General features: G+C 40.5%; 1 protein-coding gene across 6 annotated transcripts in view; it reads right to left on the minus strand.

Annotated features, from left to right (window-relative positions):
* Phf20 (PHD finger protein 20) overlaps positions 1 to 26,479 on the minus strand; it is a 149,146-nt gene that overhangs the window by 26,248 nt on the left and 96,419 nt on the right. For 5 of the 6 annotated variants that reach the window (XM_033766954.1, XM_010639967.3, XM_010639965.3 and 2 more), the window contains 2 exons: positions 23,615 to 23,893; positions 329 to 427 (listed from right to left, as the gene is read on the minus strand). In XM_033766954.1, coding sequence (XP_033622845.1) covers positions 329 to 427; positions 23,615 to 23,893 — 378 coding nt within the window. The remainder of the gene's footprint in view (positions 1 to 328; positions 428 to 23,614; positions 23,894 to 26,479) is intronic. The other variant, XM_033766955.1, reaches the window with a different exon arrangement.

The following is a 26,479-nucleotide window of genomic DNA, read 5'->3' on the forward strand; positions in this document are numbered from 1 at the left end:
AAAAACAGTCATGTGTGTGAACAAAAACTGTCACTCATCAGCACATCCTCTTGGACTTTGATGCCTTCATGCATACCACCCTGTGAAAGGACACACTGACCAATGCAGCAAGTGGGAAGGCTTCCATAAATGTCAGTTGGGTCTTATAAGACTTGGGGGAGAACCTCACCAAAATCTTGCCAGGACCCAAGCTAGGTCACACACACAAGCCCTGAGAGAGGCCTGCTTGTCCTTACTCTCCTCGGTGCAGCTCAGAGGCCACCAGGGAAGGTGCCATCCCTCCCCACCTAGGACAAGGAAACCCAAGGGAACCTCAAGGGAAAATCACCAGGTTTGGTTTTCTTTTTCTTTTTCTTCTTCTTCTTTGGTTTCATTCTCACAAATTCTTTGAACTTTTTCTCTTTATTCTTCTCCTTGTCTTTTGCAGCTAGAATTAAACACAAGTTGAAGTGTTAGCATTTTAACATTTTATTTTTTAATGCTCAGGTGTTTATTCTTAAATAATCAAGCATGTCCAATAGGAAGAACTGGAACAGGTGGCAAAGGGAGTTTCTGGTGGGGCTGTGCCTAGAAGGATACCTTCCTTGCCTCTGGAGGCACTAGACTGCTAAAGCAGCACCACTCAACTTTTAGATCTGGCAAATACTGGTTGCTACCTGGTATAAAAATGAATTTTGGGCACTCGGGAGGCTGAAGCAGGAGAATTGCTGTGAGTGTGAGACCAGCCTGGGCTACATAGTGAGTTCCAGGTCAGTCTCAACTACATAGTGAGACCCTGTCTCTAAATAAATAAATAAATAATGAATTTTGGTAGAACACAGCACACTCAGGCCTAGGATGTGGATTGGGCAACAAGATTGTCTCATTTTTTAAAAAATTGAAGTTCAATTCATAGAACATAAAATTTAGAAGAACAATTCACACCTTCTCCAGTTCTGGGATCAAACTTAGGGCCCTTCATGCACATCAGGCACCCAGAATTACATCCCCAGACCTTTTATTTATTTATTTTTCCCAACCCTTTTATTTTGGGACAAGATCTCACTAAGTTGGCCAAACTAGACTCAAACGTCTCAAAATGGTCTCAGCCTCCAGAATAGCTGGGATTACAGGTGTACACCATTACACCTGGCTCTCTCGACTACAGCAAAATTCCTTATCTGTAGTCACTTTTCAAGCTCTCCCTTCACTGTTTTTCCTAATTCCACTCTAAAATCTTCCCAGCTACCATTCTACTGAGACCAGTTTTCAAAGAGCCTTACAATGGAAAAATTCAATTGTGCCTTCTTTTATATGTAGTGTTGTAAATAAGTCATCAAACCTTACTTTTAAATGTCAACAAGAATTTAAGCAGACATATATTCTGTGACCTAGCCATTCCATTCAGAATCAAAGCAAAGGCTGACCCAGAAAGGATCAGAGCAGCTCTAGGTGTAACTGTCCATCAGCACATGAGTGGATAAATGATTTGTAGCATGCCCATAGAGTGGAACACTTTTCAGCAATACAAGTGTGAATTTGGCCAGGTGTCAGGGCACACACCTGTAATCCCAGCACTTGGGAGGCTGAGGCAGGAATTTGGCCTCAAATTTGAGGCCACCCTGGGCTATGTATTGCATTCAAGTGTTGCCTGAACTATATAACAAGACTTTGTCTCAAATGAAGCAAGATACAAGTGCAAATTATTAATATATGCAGCAGGACTCTCAAAATAAGTGGCTGAGTGAAAGAAGATGACCAAACTAGTGTATACTACATGATTCCATTTTTTACAAAATTCTAGAAAGTGAAACCTAATCTGTTCTAACAGAATGTAGAACAAAAAATAAAAAAATAAAAAAATAAAATAAAAATGGGCCGGGGATTTAGCTCAGCAGTTCGGTGGCCTGCCTTGCAAGCGCAAGGACCCGAGTTCAATCCCCGGTACCAAAAAAAAAAAAACAAACAGAATGTAGAACAGTGGTTGCCTGGAGATCAGAGGGAAAGAGGAGGTTGGAGGGAAAGGAGCATGTGGAAAGTTTGGAAGACAAGGCCCATTGTCTTGATTGTGGGGATATATATTATGTATATGTCAAATTTTATCAAATTACACAACTTAAATATGTTAACTTTATTTTACAATAACCAAACCTAAATAAAGCTGGGAAGAAAAATCTAATTTACCCAGACATGGTGGCACTTCTTTGGAATCCCAGCACTCAGGAGCCTGAGGCAAGAGGATCACCAAGAATTTGAGACCAACCTGGGCTACACAGTGAGTTCAAGGCCAGCCTGAACTCCACAGTGAGACCCTGTTTGGGGGTGGGGGAGAGGAGCAAGAGGAGGAGATGGAGGCTGAGAAGAAAAAAACAATGCAGCTCCATTTAGCACACTGACAACTCACAACTTTGTATAACCACTTCTATGTAGTTTCAAAATATTTATCACTCCAAAGTCAACCTCTTACCATTAAGCAGTTTCTCCCCCTCCCCCAAGCAATCACCAACTTATATGTCACCATAAATTTACCTAATCTGGATGTTTTACACGCATGAAATTAAAAAATATGTGACTTTTTGTGTTGTGGATTTTTTTTCTTTTTAGTATATGACTTTTATGTCTGGTGTTTTCACTAGTGTACAGTGGACCCTCAAGTTACTACCTGCCTGACATACAAACAACTTGGGTAGGGGTCAGGGATTTAGCTCACTGGCGCTGCTGCAGCCTTGCAAACTCAAGGTTTCAAGTTTGATCCCTGGTACCAAAAAACAAAACAAACAAAAAAACATTGCAACAACTTAGGTTAATTGGGTTAATGGAAAAATCATCTGCCTCTTGTTATCTATAGCGTGTACCCAGGTAAACATCCAGATCTCAGCTGCATTGACTCACAACCAACTTGAGTTATAACCATCCCTCAGGAACTGATGAGTTCATAAGTCAAGGGTCCACTGTAATAGTTTCAAAGGCATCAGGATTTTTTTTTTTTTTTTTTTGCAGTGGGGTCCAGGTGATTCTGATATGGAATCAAGACAACTACAGCAGATGAAAGGAGGAATTCAATTTAACTGAACACCTGTTATGTGCAAGGACACCACAGTATCTTGTTTATTTTTTGTAACTATGTATATCATTTCTATATTCTGTAATGATCTGTAAAATAGGAATGATACAAATGGGGAAACAAAACTTAAAAAGAGGTGAAGTCACCCACTTGACATCACACAAAATTATTTCACTGGGGAGGAGGGAGAGTCTCCCTATGCTGTTCAAGCTAGTCTGCAACTTGTGGGCTTAACAGATCACCCTGCCTGGGATTAAGGCACTTGCCACCATGCCTGGCATCACTAAGATACTGAAAAGCAGATCTGCTGGATTCTGTAGTTACTGTAGTGTGTTGGCACTGTGACCCAGATCCCTCTCCCAAATAGGGGCATTCAGAGAGGAACAACAGGTTGTACCTGCTGGATGGCCTGCTTGCCTGTCGCCTGAAGGCAAAAGCTAATGTACTGGTTAAGGAGCATGAGAATTAAAGGTCACTGTATACCTTTTGTTTCCTTTCACAATTGAGGAAGAGAGTAAAACAAATGAAAAATACAGAAGAGAACTTCGTGCAATTTGCAGAAACACTCATTTAAAACCAAGAAACTAAGACTCAAAAGAAGTAAGCTTCAAGGCATAATGGTGCATGCCTGTAATCCCGGCACTCAGGTGGAGTCCAAGACCAGCCTGGGCTACATAGCAAGACCTTACCCCCCCAAAAAAAAGAAAAGAAAAAAGAAAAAGTAAGATGATTTGGGCAAAGCCACATAGTTCACAGAGGCAGCACAGTAGAGGAACTTCCTCAACTTTTTTTTTCTTTTTTGAGACAGGGTCTCACTATGTAGTTGAGACTGACCTGGAACTCATTATGTAGCCTAAAATGGTCTTGAACTCACAGCAATCCTCCTGCCTCAGCCTCCCAAATGCTGGGATTACAGGCGTGCACCACCACACCTGGCTTACATGGAGTTTTGTTTTGTTCTGTTTTGTTTTGGCACTGGGGATCAAATTTGGGACCTGAACTTTGGAGGCAGGAGGAGGAACCCCTGAGCTAAATCCCCAGCCCGGCATTTCCTTAACTTGTTAAAGAATCTCTACAAAGACAGCACTTCATAACTCCCTGCCATCTCCAATACTGGGGAGTGAACCCAAGTCATTCTCACCGAAATACATCTGCAGCCCTTTTTTACTTTTTTTTTTTTTTTTTCCTAAAACAGGGTCTTGCTAAATTGCCCGGTCTGGGCTCAAATTTGAGACCCCTCCTGCTTTAGCCTCCCAGAGTACTGGAATTACAGGTGTGTGCCCCTAACTCCCACCTATCACTTCACACATCACTTCAAATTTAATGATAAGAAGCGGAAGGCTTTAAGACAAGGAACAAAATAGGAATGAACTTTCTCACTACTCCAACATACACTTAGGAAGTCCTAGCTACAGAGCACAGTGGCCAAGAAAAGTAAATGCCCTGTAGACCAAAAAGGAAGAAATAACACTCTCTGAAGATGATATGACTGCCTATACAGAAAATCCTAAAGATATGACTTTTCTCTCCCCAAAAAACTAAAATTAAAGAAAGGTTATAAGACACAAAGTTAGCATATATAAAAGATAAAAATCAGTCCTAAACCAGGCATGGTGGCACACACCTATAATCCCAGCACTTGGGATTTGTTTTTATGGAAGTATTAAGGTTTAGGCAGAAGGACTGCCATGAGTTTGAGGCCAGCCTGGGCTACATAACAGTTCAAGATCAGTCTGAACTATACAGCAAGACATTGTTTTAAAAAAGTCAGTCCCCTGTATTCCTCCACCTATTTTTGGTTGTGGTGGAAACTGAACTCAGGCCCTCATGCATGCTAGGCAGGTGCTCAATTCCACTGAACTACATCGCCAGACCCCAAATGCCTTTTTTAGTAAGAACAATAAAAAACCAGAATTTGAGATCAAAGACATAGCAGGTAGTGCTAGGAATTAAGCCTAGGAGTTTCTTTGGCCTTACCTAACAATAATCCTTTTTTTCACTTTAATTCTTATAGACCAGTATCTCCTCCTCCTTTAAGCAACCCGAGGCAATGTAAGAGAGAGAAGGATGGGGTAGTTCTACCCAAGGGATTCATTCCTGAAGACCACACCTAATTTAACCTCACCTAATTCATGGTTAATACTTCCATAAAAAATGTTTTGGGTTTTTCTGTTTTGTTTTGGTACTGGGGATCAAACTTGGGTCCTTGAGCTTTCAAGGCAGGAAGTGACACCACTGAGCTAAATCCCTGGCCCGCCATAAAACAATGGTACAGTAAACATAAACACACACACAGGTCTACCAGTGTTCTGCTTTTTTTCTCCTCCTTATTGAATTACTTTTATATTTACTGGGTTATTCTGAAATTTTATTATTTTTGTTACATACTTGTCATATATTCATCATAGGGAATTCATACCTGTACATTATATATCTTAATTTTTTCAATTGCCCGCCCCTCCCTCCCCTTTTACACAAACTTTGTTTCCATTTTTTTGCCTCCCATTCTTTTTTCCCTTTCCCCCCTTCCCCCTTCCCTTTTTCCCCTCCCCATTTGAACATGTTCTTTTTTACTTCCCAATATCGATTCCCCATTACGCTCCTTATTTACTTTTCAGGCTCCTCACACATGAGAAACAATGTGATATTTAAATGTGTGTCCAATTTATTTCACTTAAGATTATGGTCTCAAGGTACCACCGTTGTCCTACAAATCACTCAAGTTTATCTTCCTTTATGGCAGAGTAGTACTCCATTGTCTGTAACTATCACATTTTCTTTATCCATTCATCTGTTGATCAGCATACGGGCTGTTTTCAAGATATAGCAATTATACATTGTGCTGCTATAAAAATGGTTGTGCATACATCACTGTGGTATGGTGCTTTTAACTCTTTTGGGAAGATACCTAGAAGGGAAACAGCTGGGTCAAACAGAACCTCTAGTGTTAATTTCTGAGGAATCTCCATACTAATTTCCAGAGTGCTTACACCAGTTTACACTCCTACCAGCAATGGAGAAGGGTTCCGTTTTCCCACAGCCTTGCCAAACTTTGTTACTGGTTGCTTTTTTTTTTTTTTTTTGTTAGTGCCCAGGATCAAACTCAGGACTTTGAGCTTGTCACGTGGGTACTGTGCTGCTGAACTACATCCCCGGCCCAACTGGTTGATTTCTTGATAATGGCCACTTTTTCTGGAGATAGAATCTTAGAATTATTCTAATTTGCATTTCTTGAATAACCAGTGATGCTGAACATTTTATTTCAAATATTTATTTGCCATTTCTAATTCTTCATCTGAGAAATGTCTTTTCATTTCAGATGCCCATTTCTGCATTGGGTCTTTAAATGTGAGGGGGGTCTGATTTGAGTTCTTTATATATTTTAGGTAGTAGTCCTTTATCTGAACAGCTGGTAAAATTTTTTTCCTACTCTGTGGGTTGTTTCTTCACTCTATTGGTGGTTTCTAGTGCTGTGCTGCTCTACTAGCCTTAAAATCACAGGGTTGGTGAATTTTCTCAATTTCACAGGATTTGCTCTTTTTGTTTATTATTTTTTGAGACAGGGTCTCACTGTGTAGTTCAGGCTAGCCTCAAACTCACAGTGGTCCTTCTGCCTCATCTTCCCAAATGCTGGGATTACAAATGTGCACCATTATGCCCAGCTCTGCAGTGAAATTTTATACATAAAATTTGTTTTCCTTTTTTTTTGAGACAGGGTCTCACTGTGTAGTTCAAGCTGGCCTTGAACTCACTATGTAGCCAGGCTGGCCTCAAACTCAAGGCAATCCTCCTGCCTCAGCCTCCCAAGTGCTAAGATTACAAGCATGTGCCACAATGCCCAGCCAACATCTTTAATACATAATTTCAAACTGGTAAACTTCAATTTTACATAAAATACAGCTGAACCATGTCAGGCATTGTGGTGTGTACCTATAATTCCAGCACTAAGGAGGCTGAGACAGGACAATCACTGGGATTTCGAGGCCAGCAAGGGCTACATAGGGAGTTCAAGGCCAGCCTGAGCTACATAGTGAGAACCAGTCTCAAAAACACAAAACAAAACAAAACAGCTAACCCTTAACATTATTCTCATTTTACAAAGGAAAGTGAGAGTTCAAGATCACACAAATTAGTGTAAAGGTAATCTCAAATCTACTAGAGATCTTGGGAGTCCTAGTGTGTTAAGCCCTGTACACTGTTCCTGAAATGGGAAACCAGCACAGGTGCCGATCCAACGTTGTTCAACATCAATACCCTTTCTCTGGCTGTGCAGATTTCTCACTTCAATTTGTACATAATATGTGTGATACAAATGTAGATATCCTCCCAGGATCACTCCTTCCTCCCTTTCTCCCTTCTTTCAGTACTGGGGATTGAACCCAGGGTTTCATGCCTGCTGGCAAATGCTCTACCACTGAGCTACACCCCCAGCTCCCAGACTTTCATCGTCCTTTCTCCATAGTGCAGCATCTAAAGGGTCTGGTCAGGATTGACTCCATATTTATTAATTAATTAATTTATCTATCTATCTATCTATCTATCTCATTGAGTTTATTGGTACATTTTAGGTATACAGTACAGTTACACTCATCATTGGGATCTTGTACCTTTACACGACAGGTTTTGGTTCACATTTTTTCCCCTTATTCCTGCCCTCCCTTCACCCCCTCTTCCCTTCCCTATTTACAAATACTTTATTTCCATTTTTTCATTTTCTCATGTTGACTCCATATTTAGTTAAGCCAGTCAGGGTGATCTCATGCTCCTTGTCACAGTGACAGGTTTAGATCATCTGACTTGAACCAATTTATGACGTTCATGAGGCAGGGACAGGAATGGACCAATAAGACCCAAACTTATAACTGGTGCAAAGTTCATAAAAAGGACATGCTCTTACTTTCTTATTCTATTTGAATGAAGACATATGGAGCCTGCAATATTGGCTACTTTCCTATGAACAAGATAACAAACCTGAAAATATCACTGAAGGGAATAATGGAAAGACACTAGGTTCTTAGCCCAGTACCCTGGAACCAGCAGCTGCCCAGGAATTCTCCACTGTGTGAGCCAACTGTCCTCTCTATTGCAGAATCCATTTGAATCAGTCTTCCAGGTCCTTGTAATCAAAAGCATTTTAAGTGTTATAGCTGGTACGGGACATGGTCACACTGAGCTTTAAAGATTCTCTTCCTGAGGCTTCAGGAGGAGAATTAAATAGATGCAAAGATAAAATAAAGAGATATTCTAGGAAGCTCTTCTAGAAGAAGCCTGTATTCTAGGAAGCTCTTCTAGAAGAAGCCTGTATTCTCTAAATCCTGGGGGAAGGGAGAAAACTTTCACCCTCACTGGGTGTGGTGACATATGCCTGTAATCCCAGCACTCAGGAGGCTGAGGCAGGAAGACCACCATGAGTTCAAAACCAACCTGGACTACATAGTAAGTTCAAGGACAGCCTGAACTACACAGTGAGACCCCGTCTCAAAAAATCACAACAAAGGCTCACCCTGGCTGTTGGCTGAAGTGTGAAGTCATTCGTGGCCACAGCTACCAAAGCTCATGGACCCTGAGAAGACAGGAAGAACTGCCCAGCAGGGACTGCTAACCCAGGTGAGTTCCCTGAGGAATAGGGGCAGAGAAGGGAACAAACAGAAATCAGTCAAAAGGGTCACTATGTACTTCATAGGACATTCCCTCTCCATGCCCCTCTCTAGGCCAGGGTGCTAATTCTGGAATCCTGAAAGACAGCAGAAGCTAGAGATGAGACCACAGTTTCTATAGATAGATAGATTCAAATCATGGCTCATTCCCTGCTGGAGGTAAAAATAATTAGTTCAAATGAATCCTGCACATGTTCCCCTCAGTTCCTAAACTATAAAGTGGGCATAAAAGTACCCATCTCACAGGGATTGGTTTGAGAACTAAAGAAGTCAATACAAGTAAAGAATTCTGAACATTGCCCAGCATTCAGCAAGAATTTAGATATTAGCAATTACCATCATGCTTGCAACACTCTCTCCCAGGAAGGTGATACTGGTCACTGTCGGCTCTCTCCTGGACAGCCTGACCAACTGTTCCATAACCCACAGAGCATGTACCTATCTACAGAGCAGCCTCCTGGCTGCCTTTACTGGGCTAGACTAGGAGTCATTTCCTGCCAGAGATACAGATCATAGAGCAGCTTGTCACCTAAGGAGGGTGAGGCTTTCCTCCAGGATAGTCATTTGTCCTCTTCCCAGGCTGCAGGTGCCCATCAGAAGAAATACAGGATCCCTTCCTGCTCCCTTGGTGCAGCTGGCTCCCAATTTCTTAAATTTATTCATCGCTGACTTACGACAGCAGAGAGACAACAATTATCAGATTGCTGCTTCCAATAGAGAAAATAGTATCACCACCTCTGGGAGAACTGCTGGTATGCCACAGAGCTCAGCCATGGGCTGGGATATGCAGGAACCAGACCCTATTCTGACCTGCCTAAGGGGATGGCAGCTCAAGGGCAGAATGGAAATAGGAATGGTACAGGAAGGGGGTCTAACTACTTATTAGAGAAGTGGTACTTGAACCTGCCATTGCCATGTCACTACGTTTACCTTCCCAGCTTCATTTCCCTTCAGTCCCGAACTAGAGATCCCCCAGACATCAGCCAGGGAGGGTCTACAAGAAAGCCCTCCTCAAGCCCTGCCTCAACTCATGTGGTGGAGACCACCATGTCTTCCCCAATACCCACTTCTTCCACAAGAAAAGTACATTCTCTAACTCCCCTTGAATAAGAATGACCATGTGCTGACATTCCAGCCTAGGACACAGGTGCAGAAGTGACACGTGGCACTCTGGGTTATGCCCTTAAAAGAAAGCATCATACCCTTCCCTTCCTAGTGGCTGACAGCCAGGGGATGAGCCATCTTGAACCACAAAGAGGCACAATACCTAAGGCCTCATGGGACAATAGAGAGAAAACTAGGCCAGTCACCTTCAGGGCCACAGCAGAACCACAATGAGTAGGTTGAGGTCTGATCTGAGAGATATAAACTTCCATTTCCTGTAGCTATCTATTTGAGTTCTGTTATGGCCTGATATTTATATCTAATTAAGCTCATACTGTTCTTTCCCCTTTAAGGAAAAAGAGTATATTCCTGTGAGAAGATCAAGATGGCAACCACCACAACAACCAATGCTCACTCTGGTGCCCTAAGGTTCATTAAGGTTTACCCAGGATGAGATTGATTCAGATAGGTATGGCAACAGGTAATAAGCACAGCTGGTGTTCTTTGACCTGAGAATATTCTTTCTAAGCTACATAGTCCTCTACATAGGACTCAACTCACCTACATACAAACAAACCCAAATCCAAGAAAGCTTGAGTTGACCTCTGCAAGAGAATTTACTAAGTGGATTCCACCATACTGAACTTCACTTGGAAAAGCAAACTATATTTACTTATACAACTACATGCCTGGCTGAGAGGAAAGAACACATTGAGTGACAGAATTTAGAAGGCTGGAATTGGCAGGGCTATGTCAGGGACAGATAACCAGTTACTACAACTATCTAACTTCACCCTTTAAGGCCTAGATTAGCCAGCTCTGGCTGCTATTACAGAACACTAAGACTGGGTGGCTTAAAAAACAGACTTTTATATCTAACAGTACTAGGGAAGAAGTACAAGATTAGGGTCCTGGATGATCAGTTCCTAGGGAGAGACCTCTGTTGCATGACAGTGAGAAGTGTCTCTCTATGGTCTCTTATAAGGACATTAATCTCATCATGAAAGTCTTACCCTCATGATCTCATCTAAACTTAATCATGTCCCAAAGGTTACTTCTCCATATATCATCACAGAGGAGGTTAGGACTATAACATATGAATTGGGGGATGAAGAGGTGGGGAGAGAAGGAACACAATTCAATTCACAACAGAACTTAAATGTCACCTTCTCCTCTCTTTCCAGTTCCTATTTTGCAGGCAAAAGCTATATCTGCATTCCCATAGCACTTTATGTTCCTAAAATAGAAATGAGAGCTTTTTACTGGGTTTATGTGGTTTTCTCCCTGCAGCCAAGGGCCTCGTCTAAATCACATCTCCTCTTCCACCATTACTTCTGAAAGGAGGAAATCAGATCTGTGAAGAGACCTGCCTGACTTCACACAGGAAATGGCTCACACATAGATGGCTCCATGGGCTCAGACAGAACTTTTGCTCAGTCTTCTGCTTAGGCTTATCCACCAAAAACTAAAGGAAACAAACTCTCTGCAAGCACTGTTTAAGCTGGAAGCCCCAGGAATCTCCATCAGAGCAATCTGTTAAAACACAAGAGCTTATTTGCCATGGTCAAAGCCTTCAGCATAAACTGAGTACTTTTTATAGCTATCATCCTTTGGAGCAGCACACATCCTATATAACAGTCTGTTTTCCATACTGCTATGAACCAGCAAACAAGCTGCCTGATTTCACAGTATCACCATGACACAGCTCTCCAATTAAACTCGCCACAATTTCTCAAGTTCCACCCTAAAGATGAGAGCTTTCTTAGAAGCCTGAGGTATAATATGGTCTATTATTTCAAATTTTAAGACATTTACTTATCAGATTGGACAAGTATCAGCAAAGCCCAACCACTGATGGGAAAAACGTGAGAAAGGATGCCGGGACAGGATTGCCTTCAGGAGGACTGAGGAAGAATAAGACAGCAGCACTACAAAGTCTTTGGAATATTCTGCCATCTTTACTGCTGTAGAAGACCAGCTGTGTGATGAAGCTAACCACGTGTACAGATCCCAGTCCTCAGATGATGATCACAATGTGACATTCCTCCTGGTTAGTGGTGGAGACAGGACTAGTGGCCAATGTTCCAATTTGCCATCTATAGGATAGATGACCTGGTTCCTTCAACCTGGGAATGCTGAGCATTTCAGCCATCAGGTACATGGAGACACATTTGGACAGCTGCCAACCTATCAGTGAGGTCTGTCCACATGACATGAGGGCAGAGCTGCCTTCCTTGCTGGCTGCTCCCCACCTAAGACAATGAGTAAGTAGCCTGTGTGACACATGCTGCTCTCAAATTGACCAATTTTTAAAAGGACTGCTTTAAACAAACTAACACACAGGGATTAAAACAAAACAAAAAAACCCTTTGAACCAGGCATGGTGACACATGCCTGTGAATCCCAGCACTCAGAGGCCTGAGGCAGGAGGGTCTTCTTGAGTTCAAGGCCAGCCCTCTGAGCTACATAGCAAGACACTGCCTCACAAAACCAAAGATTATCTAAATTTTTTAAAAACCCTTCAGTTTTGCCTAAAGCATTTTGTCCACACCTGCCAGCCTATGGAATATATAGAATATAACAGATTCTATTTTTTTAAAATTGGTCGACAAAAATCTCCAGATCACCTCAGTAAAAGAAAACCTCCTGCACTGACAGAGTAAAAGTCCAGACTAAAAAAGAATTAAGACATGTTCTGTACATGTACCAACTTCCCACAACGAATGTAATATACTATGTGTAATATACTAATTAAATTTTTTTTCAAACTTTTTGGGTTTGTTTGTTTTTAGTTTTTGAGACAGGGTCTCACAATAAAGGCTGGCCTTGAACTCACTATGTAGCCCAGGCTGGCCTCAGACTTATAATAGAGATCCTCCTGCCTTAAACTCCTGAATACTGAGATTACAGGTATGTGCCACCATTCCTGGACCTAAATTTTTAATAAAAAACAATACAAATAAAACCCCAGGCAGGGGCCGGGGATGTAGCTCAGTGGTTCTGCTGCCTGCCTCACAAGCACAAGGTCCCGAGTGCGATCCCCAGTCCCCGCCCCTCCCGCGCAAAAAAGTCTAACCTGGAGGTTTAGGCCGGGCATGGTAGCTCATGCCTGTAATCCCAGCACTCAGGAGGCTGAGGCAGGAGGATCGCTATGAGTTCGAGACCAGCCTGGACTACATAGTGAGTTCCAGGTCAGTCTCAACTACATAAAACAAACAAATAAATAAAACAAACAAACAAACAAACAAAAAACCCAGGTTAGCATAATGAATGGGATCCAACAGTGGAACAGGAAAGTAGAAAATCACTCACTCGGGTCTCTTTAGTATATCAAAATGGCAACACTTTGTCTATTGGTTCTGTAGTTTTGGTGGTTTCTCAGTGACTGGCTGACTTTAGAGCTCATCTCTGACTGCCTAAGATAATGTTTCTTTCTACTGAGACAGAGTATCTATCTATTATGAGTTTACTATTGGCTAGACATTGTGCCAAGCATTTTTACAATGGCTCACCTCATATAACAAAACTGCCAAATAGGTAATGCTATTAACTCCATTTTGCAGATAAAAAAAGTGGAACTTAGCAAGTTCTTTGCCCAAGGATATAAAGCAAGCAAAAGGAGTAAGTTGTACATTAAACTAGGCCAAGTTCTTCCTCAGGCAATTACCTGAGAAAGGCAGAGGAGCTTATGCCCTAGAGGAGAGCAGACACTGTGGTGGTCAGGCAAGCCTGATTTCCCTGAGTTCCTTAAAGGCATCCTACTTGCAAAGTCTCCACCTCTGGAATATCCGTTCTTGTGGCTCTGTGATGTCTAGGGAAGGTAGCACCCACTTTCACTGCCGCATCCTAGCCCTGCTCAGATGTCACTCTGTCACTCTACCCAGTGCCTACAGCTCTGACATCTGAGTGATCTCCATTTACTCCACACCATCTCTTGTCCTTAAATACTGGCTGTATCCATACTCCACAGAGCCCACAGAATACTGCAACATAATACCTGCCTAACAAATGAAATCCAATTAGAGAGCTCACAGAAATGCAACAGCCACACATGGCAGGATGACACAGATGAAATCCTGAAACAAGGGGAAGAAGACATCTACTTCTTACATCAGGCCTTATAATGGGCTCATGAAATAGACTAACTAACAGACTCATCACAAGAACTCAGTAAATTTACACCCAGAAAAGCACAGAGAGACCAAGAGACCTGCAGAGAGCATAATAGTGGCAAAGGGAACAAGATGGGATTCGCAACCCCTGTGCCCACTCCAAAACCCATCCTTAAATGCAGGGGCTGGGGATTTAGTTCTGTGGTGCCGGCACCTGCCTCGCAAGCGAAAAGTCCCAAGTTCAATCTGGTACCAATGATAATAATAATAATAATATTTAGCAGTGAGTGATATAACCAGGAATATATTTTCACTGATACATGTGATGGCAAAATGCTTGATGGGACACAGTGGACAAAAAATAGGCAAAAAACAGTCTGTTTTCCATACTGCTATGAACCAGCAAACAAGCTGCCTGATTTCACAGGATGAGAAACGATTACAACCAAGCCAAGAGAGGAAAACCTGGATTAGTGTGTGGGACTGAAAGGGAGAGAATAAACTTGGAGATGTCAGATATAAATAAATAAAACTTAAAAGCATTTTTAAAACTACCACTATTTCAAAAAAAAAAACAAACTACCACTATTTCATGTGAAAAGCACCACCTTTTGGTATATCTCTGTAATTTATTTTCTTTTGTTCTTACTACATTTTTATCATTTCAAACATTTAAATAGGCTCTTTATTGAGGCATACAGCATATACCAAAAATGACACAACTAATAAATGTACAGAAAAATATATATTTTCACAAATGAGCATGCTCCTACAACCACCAGGCCAATCAGGAAACAAAACACTGCCAGCACCCAGAAGTTCCCCTCCTGCTCCCCTTCCCTGTGTAGTCATTCATCTACCTACCCACAAGGAGAGCCACTGTCCTGACCTCAAAGGCCACAGATTAGTTGTCTTGAGTTTTTTGCTTTATACAAACAGAATCCCACAATTTGTGAGTTTATGAGCTCAACTTTTTGTTTGTTTGTTTCGTTTTTTGAGTCAGGGTCTCACTATGTAGTTGAGACTGACCTGGAACTCACTATGTAGCCCAGGCTGGTCTTGAACTCACAGCAATCCTCCTGCCTCAGCCTCCTGAGTGCTAGGATTACAGGTGTGCACCACCACCCCTGGCTTGAGCTCAACTTTATGCGTGAGCTGCATGTAGCTGGCCGGGTATGTTGTAGCTCATGCCCACTGCTAGGTGGTATACCATCCTATCAAGACACCATTGTGAACATCTCCCCACAAAAAACCCGTCCAAAAAAACATATAAAGGAATGGTGGTGCATACCTGTGATCCCAGTACTCCAGAGGCATGAGTTCAAGGCCAGCCTATACTACAAAGTTGAGACCTTGTCTCAAAAAACAAAAAGAAACAAACAAGATACCACTGTGTTTGCATTTATGATATGGGTTATTTCCAATTCCAGTTTGTTTTTGTTTTATAGTTTTTTTTTTTGTTTTGTTTTGTTTTTTGAGACAGGGTCTCACTCTGTAGTTGAGACTGACCTAGAACTCACTATGTGTAGCCCACACTGGTCTCAAACTCACAGCCATCCTCCTGCCTCAGCCTCCCAAATGTTGGGATTAGAGATGTGCATCACCACGCCTGGCTCCAATTCCAGGTTCTTTTTTATTTTGGGGGTTTTTTTGAGACAGGGTCTCACTGTATAGTTGAGATTGATGTGGAACTCACTATGTAGCCCAGGCTGGTCTCAAATTCACAGCGATCTTCCTGCCTCAGCCTCCTGAGTGCTGGGATTACAGGCATGCAAGCCACCAGCCAGGCCAATTCCAGGTTAAGAGCTGCTTTAGCCGGGCATGGTGGTGCACACCTGTAATCCCAGCACTTGGGAGGCTGAGGCAAGACCAGCTTAGGATACATAGTGGGTTCCAGGTCAGTGTCAACTACAGAGTGAGACCCTGTCTCAAACACTCCCCCACCCAAAAAAAGAAGAGTTGCTTTGAACTATCTATAGATGCCCGAAGAATGTAAACACTCTACATAATGAGGATCCCAGCACCTCTGCGGAAACAAGTAGTTTTTATCTCCACTTTAAAGATAAGAAGATGAGGGATTCATCAATACCCGAGATGTGTAGCAGGGCTGGGTCTCACAGTCTCACAGCTCTTCAGGTTTCCTATACTGCTCCTTCCTTCCAAAACAGCAATGAAAGCAAAATAAGCAGAAGCCTCTGCTGACCACACCCAAGAAATCCACCTACAAGAGCAACAAAAGAGACAGAACAAGCCACAGGAACAGTGGTCTTCAGACCAGAGCAAATCCCTCCAGACAGAGCTTGCTTCTCCTGGCACAAATTAGAAGAGCAGCCTAGCAGCAGATGGATAGAAGAATACTGTTGAATCTAATTCAAAAAGTAAAATACAAGATAAACATGGTGGTGCACATCTGTAATTTCACCTAGTTGGGAGGCTGAGGCATGAGGATCAAAAACTCGAAGCCAGCCTTAGCAATTTAGTGAAACCAAGTCTAAAAATAAATTTTTAAAAGGGCTAGGGAAATAGTTTAGTGGTAGAGCACCTGCTTGGTATGCATGAATCACTGCATTAAATTCCCAGCAACACACACACATACACACACACACAAAGTAAAAAGTAAAAACCAAATGATCACATTCCAAACTACTCAGAAAAAAGCAGGAAGATTTGAAGTATGAGTTCAAGGCCATACTGGGGGAATATGGTGAAATCCTGTTTAAAAAAAAAAAAAAAGTAGCTAGTGTGGTAGTACAGGTTATACCAGCATTTGTCAGGCTGAGCCAGGAGGATCATGAGTTCAAGGTCAGCCTGAACTCCACAGTGAGACCCCGTCTCATAAAACCCATCCCCAAAAAAGTGAGATTTAGCTCAGTGGCACCGTGCCTGCCTTGCACGTGCAAGGTCCTAAGTTCAATCCCTGGTACAAACACCAAAAAAAAGAAGAAAAAGATATTTTTTCTCACTGAGAAAAACAAGGAAATAACCATTTCAAATTCATAAGATTGGGGAAATTTTTGTAAAATAACACCAAAAGTTCATGTAGACATAATAAAATCACAGAGCTGGTAAGGCTATGAATTAAACCACCACTGTCAAATGCTTCCTGGTATAGTAACTAAAATTCTTACATCTAGGAACTTCTCTTCTAGATAAATTTTCTAAAGAAAAATTAACTTAACTAGGTGTGGTGGCACACACCAGCAATCCAAGCTCTATGGGAAGCTGAGGCAGAAGAATTGCAAGTTCAAGATCAGCCTGGGCAATTTAGCAGCTTAGCCAAACCCTGTAGGTAGGTAGAAAGAACAAAAGAAAAAGAAGAAAGAGAGAAAGGGAAACAGAGAGAGAGAGACAAAGACGGGAGGGAAGGGAAAAGAAGGGGAGAAAAAGAAACCTGCACATGGGCCGGGGATTTAGCTCAGTGGTGCCACTAACTGCCTTGCAAGTACAAGGTCCTGAGTTCCATCACTGGTACCAAAAAAAAAAAGAATCCTGTACAAAGGCATTTCCTGAAGGATCGCCTATAATAGTAAAAATGTAGCAACTTCAATAAGTCTGACATACTCACACAATGTAATACTGTACTCTTCTGCCACAGGGAGCCACCATCGCTCCACCACCAGGAAGGTAGCCGCACGGGCACCCCTGAACCCCCACAACTCCCCTAAACCCCCACACACACGCTCTCAGACCTCCTGATTGTACCAGTCTTTGGACCCACTCTGCAGAGGCAGAGGTGGTCATAAAGGGTATTTTTCTGAGTTCCCAACTTTGAACATCTTTAAAGAAAGGGCATGGGAAACCTGTAGTCGAACGGTGTGGAGTTCAACCGTTCAGAAGGTTGGAGAACTCAATCTGGGCCTTGCAGCCCGAGGTCAGTCTGCATCATGGGGTTCAGCCATCAGCTAACTGAGATCAGGGGTCTTGAGTCCTAGCTCTGTCTGAGCCCCTATCCTAAATGGTAAATATACTATATTGAAAAGTTTCTTCACTGCAGACATGTTTTGGACTGCTTCTTGATTTCAATTTAATTCAAATGGTTTAACGGTGATAGACTAGTGACTACCACAGGTGGTCAGTTTCCAAGTTGTGCTTGATCTTAATGTGCTGCTGATTGTATCAGTTGGGATAAAGCATTGTGGTTGATTTGATGAGCTGTTTTCTCTGATGTTATGAAGATGAGAATGTCTGTGAGTCATTAGAGACCCAGAAGCTATATCAGGAAGATTTGGGTGATAACCCAGAGATTAAACCAAGGACAGCCCCACAACAAAAATAAAAATGAGAAAACACTTAAGCAAGACACAAAGACAGACTTCCAGTTCATCAATGGCAAACAGTAGGACAAATGAGGATGAAAAGGCCGATGGTGAACCACCAGGACACCCTGAACTCAAAGCACAGGAAGTAACAAAACAGATCAATCAGGCTCTAGAAAAATTCAAAACAGAAATAATCTCCCAGATAACCATAGAGATGGTGAGCAAAATGAAAGTCGTGATTCGAAACTCTAGAAGAGAAACTGACAAAAAAAACAGATGAGCTCAGGACCACGATAGAAGCCATGAAGGCCCAGCATAAGAAAGAAATGGAAAACACAAGAAAGAAATGGAATCCATAAAACAGATTCAAACAGATATCCGTATTAAACACTCCATCGAAAGTGTACACAACAGAATAAAAGAATGCGAAGATAGAATCTCAGATATAGAAGATAAAATTGCAGTCAGTGACTGTGAAAAGAGAGGTCTCTTAAAAACAGTATGGGATCATGAGAAATTGATCCAGCAACTCCTAGATGATGCAAAGGAGAATAACATAAGACTGACAGGAATCCATGAAGTAGCAGGAGAAAAAACAAATGACTTAAAAAAGCTGTTCACAGAATTAATGACAGAAAACTTCCCAAACAGAGGGGAAGAATTTGACATTCAGATAACTGAGGCATATAGGACCCCAACTAGCCACAATCAAAAAAAATCTACACCTAGACACATAATAATCAAGATCCCAGAAACCCAACAGAAGAACAAAATACTACAAGCAGTAAGAGAAAAGAAACAAATCACATGCAAAGGAAAGCCCATCAGAATCACAGCAGACTTTTCAACACAAACCCTTAGGGCAAGGAGAGCCTGGAATGAGATATTTCAAGTACTAAAAGAGAACAACCTCCAACCTAGACTGATGTAGCCTGTAGAACTCTCTTTCAAAATGGATGGGGAAATAAGATACTTCCAAGACAAAGAACATCTGAAAAACTACACAAATACCAAACCAGCACTACAAGCAATTCTAAACAATATCCTAGAAAAAGACAATGAAGGTAACAACAACACCATGAGGCCCAACAGAGCAAATCAAATAGGCAAGGCAAGAAACTAAAAGGAGAAGGTGAAAAAGTAAAAAGAGTCAACAAAAGGCAATAACAGGACAATAATAAGTCAGTACATATCAGTTATAACCAGCAATGTCAATGGCCTCAACTCACCAATCAAGAGAAATAGACTGGCAGAATGGAGTAAGAAGCAAAATCTAACAATATGTTGTATACAAGAAACACACCTAGTGCAAAAAGAAGCCCATAGACTGAAAGTGAAAGGATGGAAAACAATTCTCTATGTGACAGGAGCCCAGAAAAAAAGCAAGGGTAGCAATCTTATTTGCAGACAAAGTAAATTTCAAACTGAAACTGATTCTAGTATTATAGATGTAGGAGGGTACTGTATCATACATCTGTGAATGTAAAATATCTTGTACCTGCTTTATGATACGTAGTAGTGGCCATGCTTTATCAGAGCTATTTTTAATGATGTTACTCTAGAATGTTCTCTCTCCAGATGACGATTAAGATGCTAATAAAAAAAAAATGGTGCCAGGTACCACAACAGCAACAGAACTTTGCTGTTTTCTGGGTATTATTCTTTTCTTCATTTTTTTGTTTTTGTTTTTTTAATGGAGTGTGCTGAATGTGTATAATTTTGTTCACATGACTGCAGAACCTGGAAAAGCTGTTGCTGCTATTGATGCATAACATACTGCTATTATTGGTCTTTTTATATATATATATACATAATTTGAATTTTTGGAAACTAACTGTGCTGTTGACTTTGGAAAAAATTATCCCAGTTTACTGTGTTGAGTTGGCATTGTACAGAAATTAACAGCCATATTGGTCTAGAAATGTTCATTTTTTTTCCATTTCTACAGGGGTAATGCACTGTATTAAATATGTAAGGTCATATCTATGTGGGTTTGATTACAGAAACTAATAAAGTAGTCTCTAAATAATGAAAAAAGAGAATAATATAAGACTACAAGAGCAAGAAACAACTTGAATATGTTCAAAGACCATTTTCATCTTCAGAATTAAGGATTATTTTAATTTTACATCATTGCCTTTTCTCTTTTACTTTTCTTTTTAGTTTTATTTGAGGATTCCCTGTTTTTAATGTTCATACAGAGATTTCTTTAACTGAAATACCGAATAGTTTCTCTGGTGTGAAAAACTATAATAGTACACAAGATCCTAATGAGATAATTAATAATGTGAAATAGGAAGTAAAGGGCTAAAGGTGTAGGGAAAGTGGGAAGGGTGAGGGAAAGGTAATAAGGGACAGGAAAAAAATATGAAAAAATGAAAAAAATGGAAATAAAGTGTGTGTAAATGGGGAGGGGAGGAGGAGGTGAAGGGAGGGCAGGGACAAGGACAAAAAATGAGAATCAAGACCTATCATGTAAAGGTACAGGATCCCAATAATGAATGTAACTGTATTGTATACCTAGATTGTACCAATAAACTCAATAAAAAGAAAAAAAATACTGTACAGCAGCTAAAGAACTAGAGATCTAGCTACAGGTTTGACGAAAGAAGCTAGAATACAGAACCAAAGGAGAAAGTGCTTATATCACTCAAAATACTGTTATTTCTTAATATATATGTACATATTTGGAGACATATAAGAGGAAAAAAAGGAAAAGCAGTATAGAAGTTTTGTTTCATTTTGTTTTGTTTGAGACAGGGTCTAGCTATTAGTTCAGGTTGATCCCAACTCACGGCAATCCTCCTGTTTTAGACTCCAGAGTGCTGGGGTTACAGACAAGTAGTACCACACCCAGGAGGTTCTTATTTCATCAGTTTTTCCTACTTCACTGATTTCCCCTTTGAAAAAAATTGATAGAAATATGACAAAACACTGACATTTGTTAAGTCTACATAGGGGATATTTATATATTTGCTATATAATCTGTGGGCTTTTCTGTATTTAAAATATTCTAGTATTTAAAAAAATAAAATACTAAAGCCACTTAAATATTTTTCACGTATGAAAAGAAGAAGCAAGATATATCATGTACTGGTTCAAACTCCATCATACGATGAATATTATCATTATGCATATAAAATAAATGTACTAATAAACGTTTTGCAAAACAAAAAGAAAAAATATTGACTAGGTTCACAATAAACCATAAGGGAAAAAAGATATATCATGCACTGATACAAATTTCCTAAGATGAACACTATCATCATGTATATCTAAAATGTACCAATAAATGTTTTGTTAAAAAAAATATATTTTTTACCTATCAAATTAGCAATAATTTTAAATTTGATAGTATTATCAGTGTTTACAGCATGTAATCGAGGCTACTTGGGAGGCCAATGGAGTTAGATCACAAGTTCATAGCCAGCCAGGGCACAAGACATTATCTCAAATTTAAAAATAAAAACGGGTTAAGACAAAATAACACGGATAGGGATATACCACTTGCCTAGCATTCATGAGGCCTTGGGTAAATCTCCAGTACCAATAGGGAACAACATTCACAATTTGATATTAGTAACCTGTTGGTAGGAGACTACCCATTAGGACAACCATTCTGAAGAGTGATTAGCAACATTCATCAAAAGTTTACATTCTGCCTGAGCAATTACACATATATTGTTTTGGGGTTTTGTTTATCTTTTTAGCTTTTGAGACAAGGTCTTACTATGTAGTTCAGTTTGGCCTCAAATTTGTGGCAATCATTCTGCCTCAGCCTCCCAAGTGCTAGGTTTACAGGCATGTGCCACCATGCCTGGCCAGAAGCAAAGATATCTAAACTCACCTACAACACAAAACTGGCCACCCAACACAGTGAGACTGGCCAGTAATAGCTATTAACATCCCTAAGGGATCAGTGAGTGGCCCTAAATGAATAAAAACTGCCCAGGCAAGAGATGTCTCAGAAAATGATTCAATCCATTTTGCTCCTTCTCTGCACTAGAACAGGCACAACCATGAGCACTAGTCAGAAGGGATTCAGGTCTCTTTTGCAGGACCCAAGTCAGAGCCTGGTAATAAATAATTGTCAAATGATCTGGTTGATCTATTTTAGCATGAGAAGATTCTAATTTTGCTCTGATTCCATGCTCAATAAGCAACGTTTTCTTCCCAGAGAATATTAAAACAGCTAAAGCTGTGCAGAGGAGATGAGGAATTTTGATAACTGGGCTTTGTTTGATGTTATTTTTTGTTCTTTTGTTTTGAAACAAGTTCTTGCTATGTAGCCCAGACTATCCTCAAACTCATGATCCTTCTGCCTCAGCCTCCCAAATACTGGGATTACAGGTATATTATATATTTCAATGGAATAGCTATAAGCCAATAAATAAATAAACAGTGATACTACAATTTCAGGTAAACAGCTGGAAAAATTGTAGAATTTATTGGAAATTCATTACTTCTACAATTCCCTTGAGGGCTGGGGATTTAGCTCAGTGGTGCCACCACTTGCCTCACAAGCATAAGATCCTCAGTTCCATCCCCAGTACCACCAAAAAACTAAAATTGTTTTAATTAAAAAAAGTAAAATCAAATTCCCTTGATATATAATTTTTCAATTTTTGTAATTTCAGAAAAAACTTCCAAAAGATTCTCTGCAAGAAAAAATGAAAGTTTTTTTGCTCACTGGTTTCACCATCTGTCTCGCAAGCGCAAGGTCCTGAATTCGATCCCTGAACCCACCCCGCCAAAAAGAAAAAAAAAAAAAGAAAGAACAGAAAATATTTTCTGGGCCAGGGATTTAGCTCAGTGGTGCTGCTGCCTGCCTTGCAAGCAAGCATAAGGTCCTGGGTTTGATCCCCAGTACCCCCGCAGAAAAGGAAAAGAATGCCAGCACTTGCTCCTTAGGCAGGAGCACTGTCATGAATTCAAGGACAGCCTGAATTACACAGCGAGACTCTGTCTCAAAACACAGCAAAAACAAAACAAATATATTCTTTAACTTCAATTAAAAGGCAAGAAGATTCAAAATTTGCATCCAGAAGAAGAATCAAGATATCACTTTTTTATTTCTTTTGTATTTTTCCTGCTGCCTGGTAGAATGACAGCACCTATACTGTTCTGGGCACAAGTGGCTTCTTCTGCAGGAGCCTCCTTGCTCAACTATCCCCACTCATCCTGAGAGCACCGGAATCTTCAGCAGCTAGGTAACTTCCTCAAGGTAACTTAAGCAGCAAGGGACAGAAACGAGACCAGAGTTAGGTATTCCTCCTTCCCCCACAAGGGCCATAACTCCATGATACAACTTCTAGAGATCACTTACCATTTAGTCTAATGGAATTCAACTGAACTAGAACAATCTTTCTGTGTCAGATATAAGCACTGTGACTAAGCAGCAGAGCCCTCAATGATATAATGCAGAACCAAGATACTTACTCGGAGAACTTGCAGAGGCCCGCTTCCTAGACAAGCTCTCCTGGCCAGCCTTGTCAGAAGCTGAAGAGCCCCTCGTTTGGACATGCCTCTTCCCTGGGCTTTCTTCTGGCTCTGGTGACTTCTCCATCCCATGGAAGTATTTCATGTGATAGTGCAGCAGTTTAGCTTTGCGGAAAAATTTTAAACAGTCCACAACCTTGCATCTAAACTTGTGGTCCAGGTCAACAGCTGGCGCATTAGATGTCACAAAATCATCTGTTTTTGTAAAAGTATCTGGTACTGAAAAAAATAAAATAAAATAAAATAAAATAAAATAAAGCAAAGATCCTTTGTGCTTATCCTAGTATTACAAAACATTCATTAACATACAGCAATGGAAAATGAAAGAACAGCATGAATATGCAGCCAGAGACACCAAGCAGACTGCCAGCACTTCCCAAAATTATTGTTTGGAGAGAATAAATACAACTTCAGGTAAACAACTATGATACATTCATCTTTATAAAGAAGAGATCAACATTGGGCTGGGGATTTAGCTCAGTGGTTCCACTGCCTGCCTCGCAAGCACAAGGTCCTGAGTTCGATCCCTGGTAACAAAAAAACCAAACAAACAAAAAAACAAGGAAAAACAAAACAAAGCAACCAAGTGAATGGAATTGGATGACATGAGGAAAACTTGGAGAATATGATGATCAAATTTAAAGAAACAAAGTTGATTTTGAGAAACCAAATAAACAGAAGACCATAGTGTGCCATGTATCAGTAACAAAAAGTAAAGCCATCACAGGGTGTCCAAGTGTGCTACACTGCTCACTGGAGGCTCCTTCCCTTCCCAGCAACCTCACCCCAGTGAGAGCAGTTACGTGAAACTCAAGTCATTCCTCCTCTGCAGACTGGGTCATCCAAGAGTATCTTTAGTGCACACTTTCTTGGGTAAATAAAATATTTCCTAAATGTTATCATATATTTTCTATTAGAAGTAAACAGCATGCTAAACTTTTGGTAAATGTTATGCTAATTTTTCTAGGTACTGCTCCATAATCAGAAGAAATGTTTTTAAAAATTCTTTTCTTTATAAAATTTTAAATTTTTTAAACTTTTTGACTCTTACCTTAAAACAGAAACAAACTGCACACAAATCACTCATGTGCAAAAATTTTTGTTTATATCCTTTTTGGGTTTTTTTGTTTTGTTTTTTTTTTAAGACAGGACCTTGCTATATAGCCCAGGCTGGCTTTGGGCCTTGAACTCTCGCGTGCTAGGATTATAGGCATGCATCACCATTCCTAGCTATATCCTTATTTTATAAGCTTTTTTCTATTCTTTTTTCACTTTTTTTTTGGCTTTTGAGACATGGGCTCACTATGTAGTTCAGACTGGCACTGAGCTCACTATGTAGCCCAGGTAATTCTTGCAGTGATACTCCTGCCTCAGCCTCACAAGTGCTGGGATTAAAAGCACGTGCCACACCACACCCAGCTTCATTTATTGTTTAAATTTGTTTGGTTAAAGGTTAAGGAACAAACCACATCAGCACAGAATTAGGATTATATCACTATCTTCTGCTCCAAAATCTTAATCAACTAGAACAATGGCGGTGAACCTATGGCACACCTGCCACAGCAGGTTGTTTTTGTCACTGAAAGATCTAAAAGGTTTGCCATCATTTAACTAGACAGTCTTCAGGGACAATAACACCCATAAAGCTATCATCACCTATGATAACTGTGCCTTCTTTTGGAATGTCCCCTAAAAGCCTTCCCTGAAGGTCTTCTTTAAAGGTTATCACTCTCTCCAGAAATAGGTCCATGGTGGTATGCTTGTTTTGATTCTGTTTTCCATTATGGATTCTGTCATAGTTTGTTTCTTAAATGTCCCTCAAAAGCTCATGTGTTAAGAGCTTGATCACAAGTGCGTCCACATTCAGAGTTGGAGCCTTTGGTAGATAACTAGGTCATGAAGGTCTAACCTCATTAATTCATTTATAGATGTATAACTTCATGGGCTTTTGGGAGGTGATGAAAATTTTATGAGCAGAGCCTACCTGGAAGAAGTAGTTCATTGGGAGCATGCCCTTGATATAGGGTGTATTTTGTCCTATGTCCCTTTCTCCCTCTCCCTTTTGTTTTCCCCCTTTCTCCTCTGTCTTCACCCCGACCTCCACTACCTACCATGAGATGAGCAGCTTTGTTTTACCGCACTCCCTACTACCATGATGTTCCACCTTGCCAAAGGCCCAAGAAATGGGGCCAAATGACCATAGACTGAAACCATAAACCATGTCAGGAATGGTGGCACATGCCTGTAATCCCAGCACTCAAGAGGCCGGGGCAGGAGTATCACCATGAGTTTGAGGCCAGCCTTGGCTACACAGTGAGTTCAAGGCCAGCCATAACTACATGGTGAGATCCTGTCTCAAAAAACAAAAGAAGAAGAAAAAAAGACAAATCGTAAGCAAAAATAAACCTTTCTTCTTTTAGTTTGTTGACTCCCAGGTATTTTGTCACAGTAAGCAGATAAAAGTAAAAACATTCCTAAATTCAATCTAAATAGTACTGTACATTTTAAAATTAGGTTTGATGAACAAAGAATATGTTACACAATTTAAATATATAAAGAATTATATACACAAACACCTTCCAAACCGCAATGCTTTAAAATCATTTTCTACCTATAACAAGATATAACCTCCAAGGTTGGCAAGATAGCTCAATGGCAAGGACTTGTCTAACATGTGTGAGGCCCTGGGTTTAATCTCTAGTACTGCAAAACAGGAAAAAATAAGTTCTGAATTAGCCATAGGTTTAAAAAAAGAAAAGAAATATTAACATGAAGTAAGATGCAACACTTACTTCTCAGATAAAT

Source organism: Fukomys damarensis, unplaced genomic scaffold (assembly GCF_012274545.1).
Source record: "Fukomys damarensis isolate Sample0158 unplaced genomic scaffold, DMR_v1.0_HiC HiC_scaffold_22, whole genome shotgun sequence".
Taxonomy (NCBI): Eukaryota; Metazoa; Chordata; class Mammalia; order Rodentia; family Bathyergidae; genus Fukomys; species Fukomys damarensis.